Source organism: Scyliorhinus canicula, chromosome 1 (assembly GCF_902713615.1).
Source record: "Scyliorhinus canicula chromosome 1, sScyCan1.1, whole genome shotgun sequence".
In the NCBI taxonomy this organism is placed as follows: Eukaryota; Metazoa; Chordata; class Chondrichthyes; order Carcharhiniformes; family Scyliorhinidae; genus Scyliorhinus; species Scyliorhinus canicula.
The window spans coordinates 129,821,484-129,835,013 of NC_052146.1; the positions used below are offsets into that span (position 1 = coordinate 129,821,484).

Genomic DNA, 13,530 nt, shown 5'->3' on the forward strand with positions numbered 1-13,530 from the left:
AATACATATGTGCTTTTCCAGCAGGAATGAATGCTTGGATAATTTCCCCTTTCCCAGAAGGTAGCGTAGGCAGGTTATCACAAGAACTGGAATCTCAGTAGCACACCACTTGATGCATTTAAATCGCTAAGCCTGCATGGACCCATCCCCTGTCTTTTTAAACCAGCTGAGCAGCTTAGTGCATAGATGCTCCAAACTTGGAAAGTTTTTTAAATTCTGCAAATATGCCTTGCAAATATGCCCAAAAGGCACTGATATCAGATTCTGAATTTGGTTTAAATTTTTCTTCTAGAGAGTACGTCACTCACTATTATAATTAAGACACAATCCAATTGACATCATTATTTTTTACAGGAATTGTTTTAGCATACAATTCTTTAGGGTATATTACCTTGAAATAATTGCTAGAATGCTTACTTACAGCAGTACCCAGTAACAGATTTTTAAAAATGATAATACAAGATGAGAAAACTTGGCTGCTTGTAGTCCTTATACAATAGTGCAGTCTTGCCAATGACGAAAGATCAGATTGCCAAAATTATTTAAAGGTTTTTTTTGGGCTTTTGGACACATTATCGAAAATTGATCCAAATTTTTCAATGCTTTGCCATTTTAAATTATGGTACATAGTTCCTTTAATACCTTTTTAATTTAATTATCAGTAGCACAGCATTTTGCTTTGCTCGTGGACAACTGATACATTTCAAAAACGGTTAAAATATTTCTATTTCTGGAAGGCACTAGGCAGGGGCGGGAGGTGTCGCTAACACCTTGCTCATTACACTATTTATTTGTCATATTAAATTATCACCAATTGGATCGTTCACCAGTATCAAGATATGAAGTGAGGTGCTAGAGCATTTAAAAGGAAGACACTGTTTTTAATAAAGGTAAAACAAATCAGCAATAAATAAAGACCTACATTCAGTGGAAATCAGAATAAATTAAAAACACCCAGTTAATACTTCACACTAATAAAAGGTTTTAAACCAACACATTCCCAATATTAATACACAAAAAAAAAATCAGTAGTGAGAATTATTTTTTTATAAAACTAAAATGATCCAGGGTCATCACTGGATGTGGAACATTTCTGCACAGGAGTCAACTCACTCGAAATAACAACAGGCGAGGACCAACAAATCCCTTTGTGCCCGCCTGCATGACAATTCTTCAACAGGAGAATGGTAGAAGTTCTTCGCAACATTTCCAGAATTACAGGATAGTGCTTATTATCACAGTATTCAGCTTTCCATGGGTTTCAGCAGATTTATACAGTTGCTGAACTGAAGGAAATGGTCATATCCAAACCTCAGGTAAAATGGTAAAAGTTTACAAGACATCCAGTGTGTTCCCACATCACATTTTTGGCTTCAAGATTTTTTTTTAGTAAAAAAAGATTTCCCGTGGACATCTGACAGGAAACACAGGACATCAGAACCACAATACTGCAGACAGGGCTGCACACGGTGCTTCAGCTTCACAAATTAATGAATGCAAAGTTTTTTTTGGCCAATTTGCACCCCTCCGGAGTCTCTTTTCTGGCCTTCAAGTGAGAAACCAGTTCTGATAATCTCACACAAATTGAACAGTTTAAGCATGAGAATGCTGAACTGACTCATTTCACGAGGATTGTGTACACTCTGCATGCAGCACAGCAGTCACTATTGCTTCAGATCAATCTTCATTTTGCAGTGCAGAGATAATACTGGGAGACAGTTTCTCCCCTAGATCTATAGCTTCTACAAATCTGGCAGCTAGGTTCCAGTTATAGGATTTCTTCCCTTTGCTTCTTGATTTTCTGAACGACTTGGCCATTGTGAATTGATCCATTCTGGTTTCGCAGTAACTTCCCTTTCTCTCTGTCTGGCCAAGTGAAGATAGCTTCATCACTGTCAAGTTCAGATTCTGAAACCATTAAGCTGGTGTTCTGTGCTGGAGCTTTCAGCCTGCCAACTACAATGAAACATTTATCAGCAATACTGCAATTCAGAGTGGGGATGGAAGTATCATTTTGAAAGAACCACCCTGAAAGAACATCTTAGTCGGCAATTGGTGTAATTACCATTAGTTTGATGATAACAATTACTTGGTAATGGAAAATGGAATTTTTGAAATTTAAGCAAAGTAACTACCACAGCAAGGTCACAGTTTAACAGTCAGCAGCTGCATTTTCCTATTCGCCGACAGCCCAGCCCCATTTCGTGGATAACGTGTTGTCAGTGACAAATTCACTATTATCTGTGTTCCTTTGGCTGATCAGCTGAATAGGAATGCACTATAGTAAATCTGAATACAGTATATCAATAAAGACTCTCAACATTGAACGTTCATTAAGAATAATAAATTATCAAAATGAATATAGGAGGAGCATCTTCATGTTTATACAGAATTTAAGGGCCCCAGCTCTTGAGGGCATTAACAAATGTAGCAAAATAATATGAAGAAGGGAGTCAACTTGATATATACGTATATTATAATAGACATTTTACGCATCAAGTAGTTGAGAAAGATGCCCTGCAATTCAATTCAAATATCAGGATCCCCGGATTTGTGGATACAGTTAAATTTTCTTTATCCCCGTTAAATACTGAATATTTCAGAGGTTAGGAAAGGCTCAAATCCCATTTTTGTGTGGATGGAGGTGAGGAAGAGAACTTATTAAATAGGCTGGAATGCTGTTCCACTGGGATTCTACCTTGTTTAGACTAGACCTTATAGCACAGTCAGGGAGGGCGAGAGAAATATCTTCTGCACACCCCAGATATCAATGGCACAAATTGGGGAAGCAGAGTTCCCTGTGACATGCCGCCCTGCATGTCCATAAAAGGCCTCAGCAGTCAAGACCAGGTATAAATCCCTTCTGAAATTTCCAACCCATTGTTTATGGCCCATGCAATAAAGACCTATCACCCCTCCAATAGACCCCCCTTGGCCAATATTTATTATTGAACTACACCCTTCACAGTCTATTTGACCTGTGATGAATGTAAGAAATTGATATATGTTATATTTCATATTTGTGGCAGGAATGTTATTAAAACCCTGGGTTAAGGTACATATTTGCTGCAGTAATATTATTAAAGAACCTAGGTTAAGATATCCAGACTGTGCGTCTGCTAAAGCTGTAATTAAGGAGTCATAAAAGGGTATGTCATGATTGATTCCAACCACTTACCTGGTTACAGATAAAGGGCTAACGGGTTATTATTATTGCTAGAAATTCCCTGGAGAGCAGATAATTTCTGAGGGGTTGTATTTTGATTTACCTAAACAAATCATGTGACATCTTAGTGGGATACAGATGATGTAATTAATGGGAGGAGCCAGAACTGCCTGTAGTTTTGCAGTTTACCGTAGGATTATAGTGACAAGGCAGAAGAATTTAAAGTTGAATAGCAGTTTTGCCAAATGCTGCAGGTTGAAAAGCGTACTGAATCTGCTCTTGAAAGCGTCCCTCTCTCTCAAAGTGTCTACATAGCTAAGCAAGTAATTGGTTTTGTTAACTTTATTTATAAGTTTCATTTGAACTGTATTGGGTTACTTAATTGGAGTTAGTAGCAGATATAGACGCAAGTTCACATTTTTCATTTTTTTTAAAGAACTGTTTAACTTGATAATGGTAAAGCTATTTCTTTAATGTTAATTTAGTGTTCAAATTAAAGCTTGTTTTAACATACACGATTCCTATTAGTCAGAGTTATCACTCCTGGGGTGAAGTATCCTTGCCTCTCAGTTTTACAAATGAAGAAAAACGTTTGGGGTTCTTGTCTGGATCCTAACAAACTCCTGAGTTTAGCTTCCAAGCACAAACTCTTCATTAAAAAACTTAATCTGGGGCAATGTCAGTTTTTGCACTGTTTCAACCCAAGTACTGAAACCCTAATCTATGGCTCAGTCATGCCTCGACTTATTTGGCCTCCCAGTTCCCAAAACTCCAAATTTAAAATTCTCATCTTTGTATTGCATCCAAGTTCTTTTTATATCAAATCACCCATCATTATCTCTGTAATCCCCTCATCCTCCAACCTTGTGTGAATTTTGAGTTCCTCCAGTACTATGTGCTGCTTCTTTCACCTCAGTATTGTTGGCTACACTTTCACGTGTCTCAGCCCGAAGCTCTGGAACTCCCACCCTAAGCCCCACCTCCCCTCCATTAAGATTCTTCAAGTCCAACTTCTTATCAAAGCCATTAGTCAACACCCAAATGTCTTTTTCTTTGGCTTGGTATCAATTTTTGCTTGATTAAATTTCTGTGAAGCAGCTTGGATGTTTTTCTACTGTAAAGGCAATATATAAAATGCTAATCGTTAGAAGTAAAGTAATTTTCTTGGGCCTAGTGGCTTGAATCAGAGCCAAAGATTATAAATTTGTTTCAAACTCGCTGATTTCAGCCTTAGTGGGATTTCAAGGCAGAGCGATCAGGTACTGCTATGCCCCAATACAGTGAAGTGGCTCAGACTGAATCAGCTGCTGCTTAAACATCGTTGTCAATACCAGAAACCTATCCCATATATTGTTCCTGTGATTGGGTAAGGGCAGGAAGGATTTCCCAGATCTGTATCTTAGTCAGAGTAATGCTGAACGGTCAACTTGAAATATTAACATTGTTCCTTTCTCCCTATATTCTGCCAGAACTGCTGAATATTCCCAGCATTTGTGTCTACATTTCTGATTTCCAGCATCTACAGTATTTTATTTCTGAATCTTTGTTTAAATTTAGAGTACCCAATTTATTTTTTCCAATTAAGGGGCAATTTCAGAGTGGTCAATCCACCAAGCCTGCACATCTTTGGGTTGTGAGGTTGAAACCCACGCAGACACGTGGAGAATGTGCAAATTCCACACAGACAGTGACCCAGAGCCGGGATCGAACCTAGGACCTTGGTGCCGTGAGGCAGCGGGGTTAACCATTGCCCCACCGTGCTGATTTTTATTTCTGAATCTTAAGGCTGCCTTGTTCCAGCTGAGATGATTGTCCATGGAGTTCTGGCCTCAGCAAAAATACACCAATCAGTTTAACTGTGATCAGTTTAATATGCTTTTTCATTGAGTACAGTGGGTGCAACAACGGATAGTCAACCCATTAATGACAGGAAATCTGCTATGTGCTCTTGTTTCTGTACCTTTAACCATTTAAAAATAAGGGAAGAATGTATAACTTTTAAATGGAGATTAAATGATGTTTGCATGCTGCTATGATCCAAGATCAGATTCCCCAAAGTTGTCAGTATGATCCTCTTTTGTTTAAAGTAGACAATTTTGACTAATAGAAAAAGCCACAAGATTCTACAGATTTTGAACAAACAAAATAAACTTTACTATATCAGGTTAGAAAGTTAAAACAATTTACAATATCATATTCTCATATAATATGAGATACATGTGAAGTTACAGGCAAATTGTGGTCAAACACACCACACTGCACAATTAATGGCAAACGTGACCAAGACAGAGTCCACAGATTTCTCAACAACCCACCCAGATGTCAGTAACACAGTCAACCAATCTCAATGCAACTCTTCGTCTCGCTCTCTCACACAAGAGATTCTAGTCTTCACCTTTGAAGATTTTGAGGGCATCAACAATGGTCCTACTAACAGGGTTTCAATTTCACCTCCTGGGATTCCGTTCCCCTGGATTCCCGAGTATGCACTCAAAGTACCAAATCACAAGCACAATTTCAGATCTTCTGCCACGTCAAGCAGAACACACTGCTCCAAAGGAAGTGCCTTCGCCCCAGTGGCCACCGCACAGAGTCACCGACCTTCCGCTGCCTTCTCGTATTTCCACAGCTTCTCCTGCACCATCTTCTATTATCAGACTCTGACGGCATCAATGATGGCCCACCTTACAGGGTTTCAATATCGTCTAACAAGATTCCATTCACCTGGATTGCCGAGTATGCATTCAAACACTAAATCAAAGCAAAACTTCAGATAACCTGCTGAGTTGAGATACCCCTTGCTCAAAGGGGTATCTTTGTCCCAACGGTGTGCGGTCACCAACTCGTTTCACTTAAAGTCTGCTCCCTGCAGCCCTTTTTGTGTTTGGAGCCAATTTCTCTCCTCTCTTTTAACCAAACTATGACTTGTAATTATGGTCTTAGTACATTAGAAAGGGATTACCTAGGTTCAGGAAACCAGGATGTAGAAGCAGTTTGGATTGAGATGAGAATTGTTGGGCAAACGTTCCAGGGATTGTTTGCTGCGGGCGCCAATCCTGTTATGGCCGCTAACACTCGTGAGAGGCAAAAAACGGGATTTGCACTGGTGAGATTTCAGATTGTGATGTTCCCAGGCCCCCCTCGATGACACACAATCAGATTAACGCCCTGATCAGAGAACCCAATTTGAATGCATTTGAATGTCATTAGTGAGGTGAACGTCAAATTCACAGGCCTCACTGAATCTACCCGCCCATCAACGTGATGTCACATGGGTGCTAATTACTACCTTTAAAAACAGGGACCAGGCACCATTGACTCAGAGGGAGGAAGGAGGGGAGTATCCCTCGCCATGTTGTACCTCAGTTAACAAGGGGAAAGTATCCGCTAGCCAGCTGCAGGGGGTGTCCCGTTCAGAGGTCTTGGGGAGTGTCTCGTTCAGAGGTCTTGGGGGCCTCCTCCCCCCAGAATGGAGATCACGGTTGGTGTGTGTTCACAGCACAGAGCAATTCTTCAGCCTGTAATTTGTGGGGCGGGGGTGAGGAGACCGAAGGGTGCCAGCCTAAGTGCCTGGCTGGATGAGATACCGGGAGAGATGGTCGGACAGTAATGATCAGGTGAGGGTACGGGTTGCATTACGTTGCACATTTATTCAGAGATAATGCAGTGGTTGCCCAGGAAGTGTTACAGGCATGACAGGTAGAATATGGGATGACAAAGTCTATGCATAAACAGTGTCCATTGGTGTTGCCTTTCTCAGCCTTAAGAATGCAGGTGTGTTCTCTAACATTCCCGAGATTCTCACTTGTCCAATTAATTGTCCAACATCATTTAACTCACCAATGTCAGCTGCTCAGTCCACGAGAGAGATTGTGACAAGGGATGAATGCTGGGTGCAGGGCATTGGGAGAGAATCTGTTGAGCCTCGCAGCTGCGACCAGCCAAATGTTCTGGGGGATCCAAAGCCCTCAAGGATCAATTGGGCATTCAGGTGACCCTGAACATGATGGAAGGATGGCTATTGAACCCACCGTGCCGGAGACCCAAGAGATGTAATATAAAGGGAGAGATCGACCAGATGTAAGCACATTGGCAACTCTGAAGGGGCGACAGCAGTGACCATGGTCGGTCAAGCAATGATATAGGATGGGTTGCAGACATTTGAGTGAGTGCTGGCTGCCGTAAATGGTGAAGGTTTGACAGCGTCAGGACCAGGAGGGCAAGGAATGATGGGAGGGTTTGAGGGTAATGGGATGGAACACCAATCTTTCTCTCATCCCTTCGAGTTCCAATTTGTGTCAGGATGGAGCCTGTGGAATTGGCCAATATGATCATCGCAATACTGAAGGAGAACAGACTCCAGTGATTACAAGATGCCCAACACGGGGAGGACACAGCGCCAGGGGGCCGCTGGGCAGACTCAACGGCTGGCCTCCTATCAGGCTGAAGAGGGGGTTCAAAGGCACAGGAGAAAAAGATCAAGGGTTTAGAGGACATGGTGTTCTACACAGAGCTGACAGAGACCGTGTGCCACAGGAGACATCGCCTCAACAAGGAGACAGTTTGGCACCTGTGCCTCATTCGAGCAAACCTCGAGCCATGTGGAGTAGGAGGGCATCTGCTTCCTGTGGTCGTCAAGGTCACGACAGCCCTGAACTTCTATGTAACCAGTTCGTTCCAGTGCTCAACTGGTCAGCTATGTGGAATATCTCAGTCATCAGTACACAAATGCATCCGTAAGGTGTAGGATGCTCTGTATGCTTGGGCCTCGGATTACTTCAACTTAGAACTCGACTACGCCCATCAGGATGAGGGCTGCAGACTTTGCAGATATCACTGGACTCCCACAGGTCCAGGGGGCTATCGATGGAACTCATAGCATTGAGAGCTCCGTAGCATCAAATGGAAAGGGGTTCCACTCCGTTAATGTTCAGCCCATGTGCCATGACCACACAAAGATTATGCATGCGGCTTCTTCTGATGAGGAGAAGGAATGGGTTGCTTCCTATTGGGAAGAGGACCAAGCGGGAGTAGAGAGTGCCTGAGGAGGCTCCAGAGGATAGAGGTGAGGTGACAGCAAGGGTGTGCATGGGCAGGAGGACCAGGAATGCCATCATAGCTTCCAGGTTATCCCAATAGGAGGATTGTTGTCTGTTTGCTCCATAAATCCAACCTCTACCCCAGATACGTTCATGACCCCCCCCCCCCCCCCCCGAAGGGTTAATTAATATCTAAACAGAGTGCTGGGCCTGGGTAGTCTATGTTCGTAAGTCTCACATTAAGGCAGGAGGGTGATGATGGCTCACAATGAGGATAGCTGCAATGCTCCTCAGATTCTGCTTATGTCTCATTCCTGTCTGCCTGCTGACTGCACAGTGACGGCACAGTGGTCAGCACTGCTGCCTCACAGCTCCAGGGACGTAGGTTCAATTCTGGCCTCAGGTGACTGTGTGGAGTTTGCACTTTCTCCCTGTATCTGCGTGGATTTCCTCCGGGTGCTTTGGTTTCCTCGCACAGTCCAAAGATGTGCGGGTTAGGGGGATTGGCCATGCTGAATTGCCTCTTAGTGTCCAAAAGGTTAGGTAGGGTTACGGGGATAGGATGGAGGCATGGAACTAAGTAAGGTGCTCTTTCCAAGAGCCAGTGCAGACTCAAATGGCCTTCTTCTGCATTCTATGATTCTATGACTCCCAAGCTCATGTCCGAGTGAGGATCTGGGGCACATTCCTTCGCTCTGCAGCTCCAAAGGGGGAAAAGGGGCAAGCTGAACGGTTCACTGAGTGATGGCACAGTCATTCCAGGACGTCTGTCACTGTGAGTGTCATTGGGTCTTACGATTCACTCTGCTTTGAGGGCTTTGGGAAGAGTTGAGTTCAGATGGGGTGATGATCTTCCCAGTGCGAGAGGGGTCAAAGACAGTGTGGCGTTAAGGCTTTGAACTTTAAATTATTTTACGTTTGTGACTAGTAATAGTGACACATAATTTAAACCCTAACTACTGGTGCCTAACCTCACCTGTGCCCATTCAGTACCCCTAGTATTCCTTAATATTGCGAGGCCTAACATATGTCTCTGTGTATTCCAAGAATGCACATCAGAAGTGGATTCTGCCTTCCGTGCCATGTAGCCAGAGATGTCCGTGGTAGGTGTCCTCAAGAGGGCCTGGACCTGGAAGGACCTGGCTGACTTTCGGGTGCCACTGCTGCTGTGGCATCACCCTGTTCTGCCGACTGCCCGAGATGCGCCAGTGTCACAAAGCGGAGAGTCAAAAGGGCTGGAGAGCGACAATGTCTCCTTGGGACAGAGGGGCAGCCGGACTGAGTTCCAGAAGCCTCAACATCATCTGGAGCTTCCAATCCTGGAGGCCTGCCATTGTCTGTACTATGGTGTCGAGGCCCTCAGAGACTCAGCCATGCCTTGGATTCTGCCAGTCATGGCTCTGATGCATTGACCCAGGCTTTCCACTGCAGTTGCCCTCTTGCAGTGTTGGCCTGGGTGCCATGCAATACTGGCAACATCTCCTGCGACTTAAAGATTTGGGACTCCTCCAATTGGCCTTGCAGTTGCAGGAATGTTGCTGCCAGCCTCTCCTGGATTTCCCAGTTCTGCCTTTGCATTTCTAGGAGCTGAGGGAGGAACTTGTCCAGAGGTACGACACCTGGTTGAGGCAAAACTGATGCTTGGGATCCAGCAGACCTCAGACTAACCAACCCCTGGGACATTCCTTTCTTTACTTGATATGCTTCTGAAGTGTGGTGCCCACCAGATAGTGACCTAGAAGCCTGTCTGTTAAGGTCGTCGATCAAGGTGCTTGTTTCTGTGGTGGTTGTCGGTGCGGGTGATACATGCGACGCCTCTTCAGTGTCCTCCATGGCGATCTTCAGAGAAGTGCTGTTGAGGGATGAGGGGAGGGTGCTCTGCCCGTTGATGGCCCAGCCTTATTAGAAGGTGTTCTGCAAGACAAGTGTTGTTGCTTCAGTCAATGCCATGGACAAGAGCCTGGACACTAACTCAGTTGAGACAGGTCATCTGGATAAAGGTGCAGTGGATCCTTACCTCTGTACCACAGGTCAACCTTGCTGTCGGTGACGGTGACCCTCCTCAGTTAGCTCCATTGCCCTTTCCTCAAAGGCAGTGAGAACTTGGGTCTCCGGCATGCCCTCACCTGTCTTCTCCCATTCCCTTCTGTTGTGGGCTATCTACTCCTGTGGGACGTACAAGGGAACATTGTGAGCTGGATGGCTGGCAGGTCGGGGATTGGGGACAACTGGTGTTCGTGGGTACCACGTCTAAGCAGAAAAGGGTTGTGATAAGGAGTGTCATGGTGTTTGAGGATGATGCTGGAAGGATGGGAGGCTTCGAGGTGGAAGCAAGTGGGTTGGCAGTAACTTTCTGGGGTGACAGAAGAGAAGTATGCCGGGAGAGACAGGCGGTAACTCACCCATGTAGGAGGTCATTCACCTTTTCCGGCACTGTTTGCACTCTCAGCGGCTGCCACCACCTCCCAGGTAGTATTGGTGACATTGCTTCGGGGTCAATTGCCAACATGTGGGTACATAGTGGCTCACCTCTCCTCCATGACATCATTACGTCTGGTGAGGGCCGCCTCCAAGAACCGAGGATTGGGTCTTCTTCTTGCCATCCTCCTAGCTTGACTGAAAGGGATTGCTGAGAATCCATTTAAATGTAGTGTCCCAGTGATTGCCGTACACAGCTGTCCCTCACCGGTACGAATAAGATGCCTGGCAACTCAGGTGTGGCGCGTTTCATGTGCAGAGAAAATTGTTTTACTAAATGGCTGAAGATCGCGATCCAGATGATGCCACTGTGTGCCAGCACAAATTGCACCAATTTTCTCACCCAAAGTGACAGTCATTTTGGGGGAAAATTCCACCACCCAATAAAGACAAGAAGTCTTGGGATAGTTTTGTAAAACAGCACATTCTAGAGCCAACGAGAGAGCAAGCTCTACTAGACCTGGTATTCTATGATGAGTAATTGACAGTCTCAGTGAAGGCACCCCTAGATGGCAGCGATCAAAATATGATTGAATTTTATATTTGGTTTGAGGAAAAGGTGAGTGGGTCCAAGACTAGTTTATTAAACTTAAAAGTGGCAATTATGAGGGCATGAAAGTGGAGCTAGCTAAAGTAAATTGGCAAATAAAGTTGAGGGATAGGTTAATTGAGATGCGGTGGCAGACATTTAAAAGGATATTTTAAGAGTACATGGAATTTTTCTTTCTCATTGGAATATATCTATTCAAAGGGAGGATTGCCATCCACGGTTAACTAAAAAAATTAAAGACTGTATCAAACTTTAAAAAAACCCATATAATTGTAAAAAAACAGGTGACCGGTCAGAAAACTGAACGGAGAATAAAAACAGCAAAGAATGACAACAAGATTAAGAAGGGGTGGGGGGGAATTAGATTATGAGAGAATGCTATCATGAAATTTAAAGATGGATAGTGAGAGTATCTGCAGATAATTAAATAAGAAAAGTTAACAAAATGTTAACATTTGTCCTATAGAAGGGGTTGGGGGAATTAATAATGGAAATTGAGGAGATGACAGATGAATTGAACAGGTATTTTGCTTCAGTCTTCACCACAGAGGGTATAAGCATCATCCCAGAAATACCTATAAATCAGGAAATGGAAAGGAGGGAGGAATTCAGGAAAATTACAATCACCAGGGAACTGGTTTTGAGCAAATTGATGGAGCTGTGGGCTGACAAATCAATGGTCCTGATGAACTTCATCCTGGGGTCTTAAAGAAGTGGCTAGTGAGATAGTTGATGCATTGATTTTGATTTTTCAAAATTCCCTAGTTTTGGCACGGTTTCATTAGATTGGAAAATAGCAAATGTAACTCCTTTATTCAAAAGCGAGGGAGACAGAGAGCAGGAACTACAGGCCAGATAGGCAAACATCTATGATAGGGAAAATGTTATAAGCTATTATTAAAGATACTATAACAAGGTATTTAGAAAAATTCAAGGTAATCAGTCAGTTGACATGGTTTTATGAAACAGAAATAGTGTTGTCAATTTATTGGTGTTCTTTTGAAGGAGTCATATATGGTGTGGATTAAGGGGAACTGATGGATGTACAGTATTTGGATTTCCAGAAGGAATTTGATAAGATACCACATCAAAGGTTATTGCGGAAAATAAAAGCTCATGGTGGAGGGGGAACATTATAGGCATGGATAGAACGTTGGCCAGCTGACAGGACAGAGCATCATTTCTGATTGGTAGGATGTAATGAATGGTGAGCAAAGAGTGCTGGGCCCTCAACCTTTTACAATTTATATGAATGATTTGAATGAGTGGACTGAGGTAGGATTGCTAAATTTCCGTATGACAAAGGTAGATGAGAAAGTAAATTGTGAAGAGGACAAAACAAGGCTATAATTAGATATAGTTTGGTTGTGAGTGGGCAAAGATATGGGAAAATGCATCTTGGCAGGAAGAATGAAAAAGCAGGATGGTATCTAAACAGAGCTCAGAATCAGTGGGATCTGGGTGTTCGAACACATGAATCACAAAAGGCTTGTACGTAGGTATAGCCAGTAAATAAGAAAGCTAATAGAAAGTTGTTGTTTATTGCGTGGGGGGGGATGAAATACAGAAGGAGGGAGGTTATGTTTCAGTTGTACAGAACACTAGTGAGACCACATCTGGTGGACTGCGTACAGTATGGGTCTCCTTATTCGAGGAGGATATAAATATGTTGGAAGCATTTCAGAGACGATTCACTCGACTAATATCAGGAATGAGTGGGTTGTCTTATGAGGGAAGGTTCAACAGGCTAGGCTTGTATCCACTGGAGTTTAAAAGAGTAAGAGGGGACTTGATTGAAACTTTTAAGATCCTGAGAAGTATTGACAGATGAATATGGACAGGATGTTTCCCTTTATGGGACAATCTACAATTAGGGGTCACTTTAAAAATAAGGGGTCACTCATTTGGGACAGAGATGAGGAGAATTTTTTTCTTATTGAATGATGGAAAAGGCTCGAGGGGCTGAGTGGCCTATTCCTAATTTCTATCTTCATTTGACCTATTCCTCTCCCTTTGGAACCTTATCCTGTTGCCCGTATCACTGGCCTTCCATGCACTCCGCTCTCAGTCACAGGACTGGGTTTACACACAGTTTTTCCTTCTCCACAGGCGCACCAGGCCTAAGGAACATGAAAATACCGATCTGTGCATGTGTAGCCCACTCCCAGTCTACGCAAAAGTCCTGAGGTCCGTCGAGATTTGAAGTTCCTGCTCTCAATAAGTATAGTTTTCATTAAAAAAGGCTCTGGTCCAAATATCACCTGGCCTTTAGAATGACTACACTTGGTTCTCATGTA

At 43.4% G+C, this 13,530-nt stretch overlaps 1 protein-coding gene across 5 annotated transcripts in view; it reads right to left on the minus strand.

Annotated features, from left to right (window-relative positions):
• Positions 1 to 860: 860 nt before the first annotated feature.
• Positions 861 to 13,530, minus strand: part of kiaa0319l (KIAA0319-like ortholog) — a 150,783-nt gene continuing 138,113 nt past the window's right edge. For all 5 annotated transcript variants that reach the window (XR_005460984.1, XM_038799958.1, XM_038799968.1 and 2 more), the window contains one exon: positions 861 to 1,956. Coding sequence is in view for 4 of the 5 variants with exons in the window: in XM_038799958.1 (XP_038655886.1) it covers positions 1,769 to 1,956 (188 nt within the window). In the remaining variant the exon portion in view is untranslated. The remainder of the gene's footprint in view (positions 1,957 to 13,530) is intronic.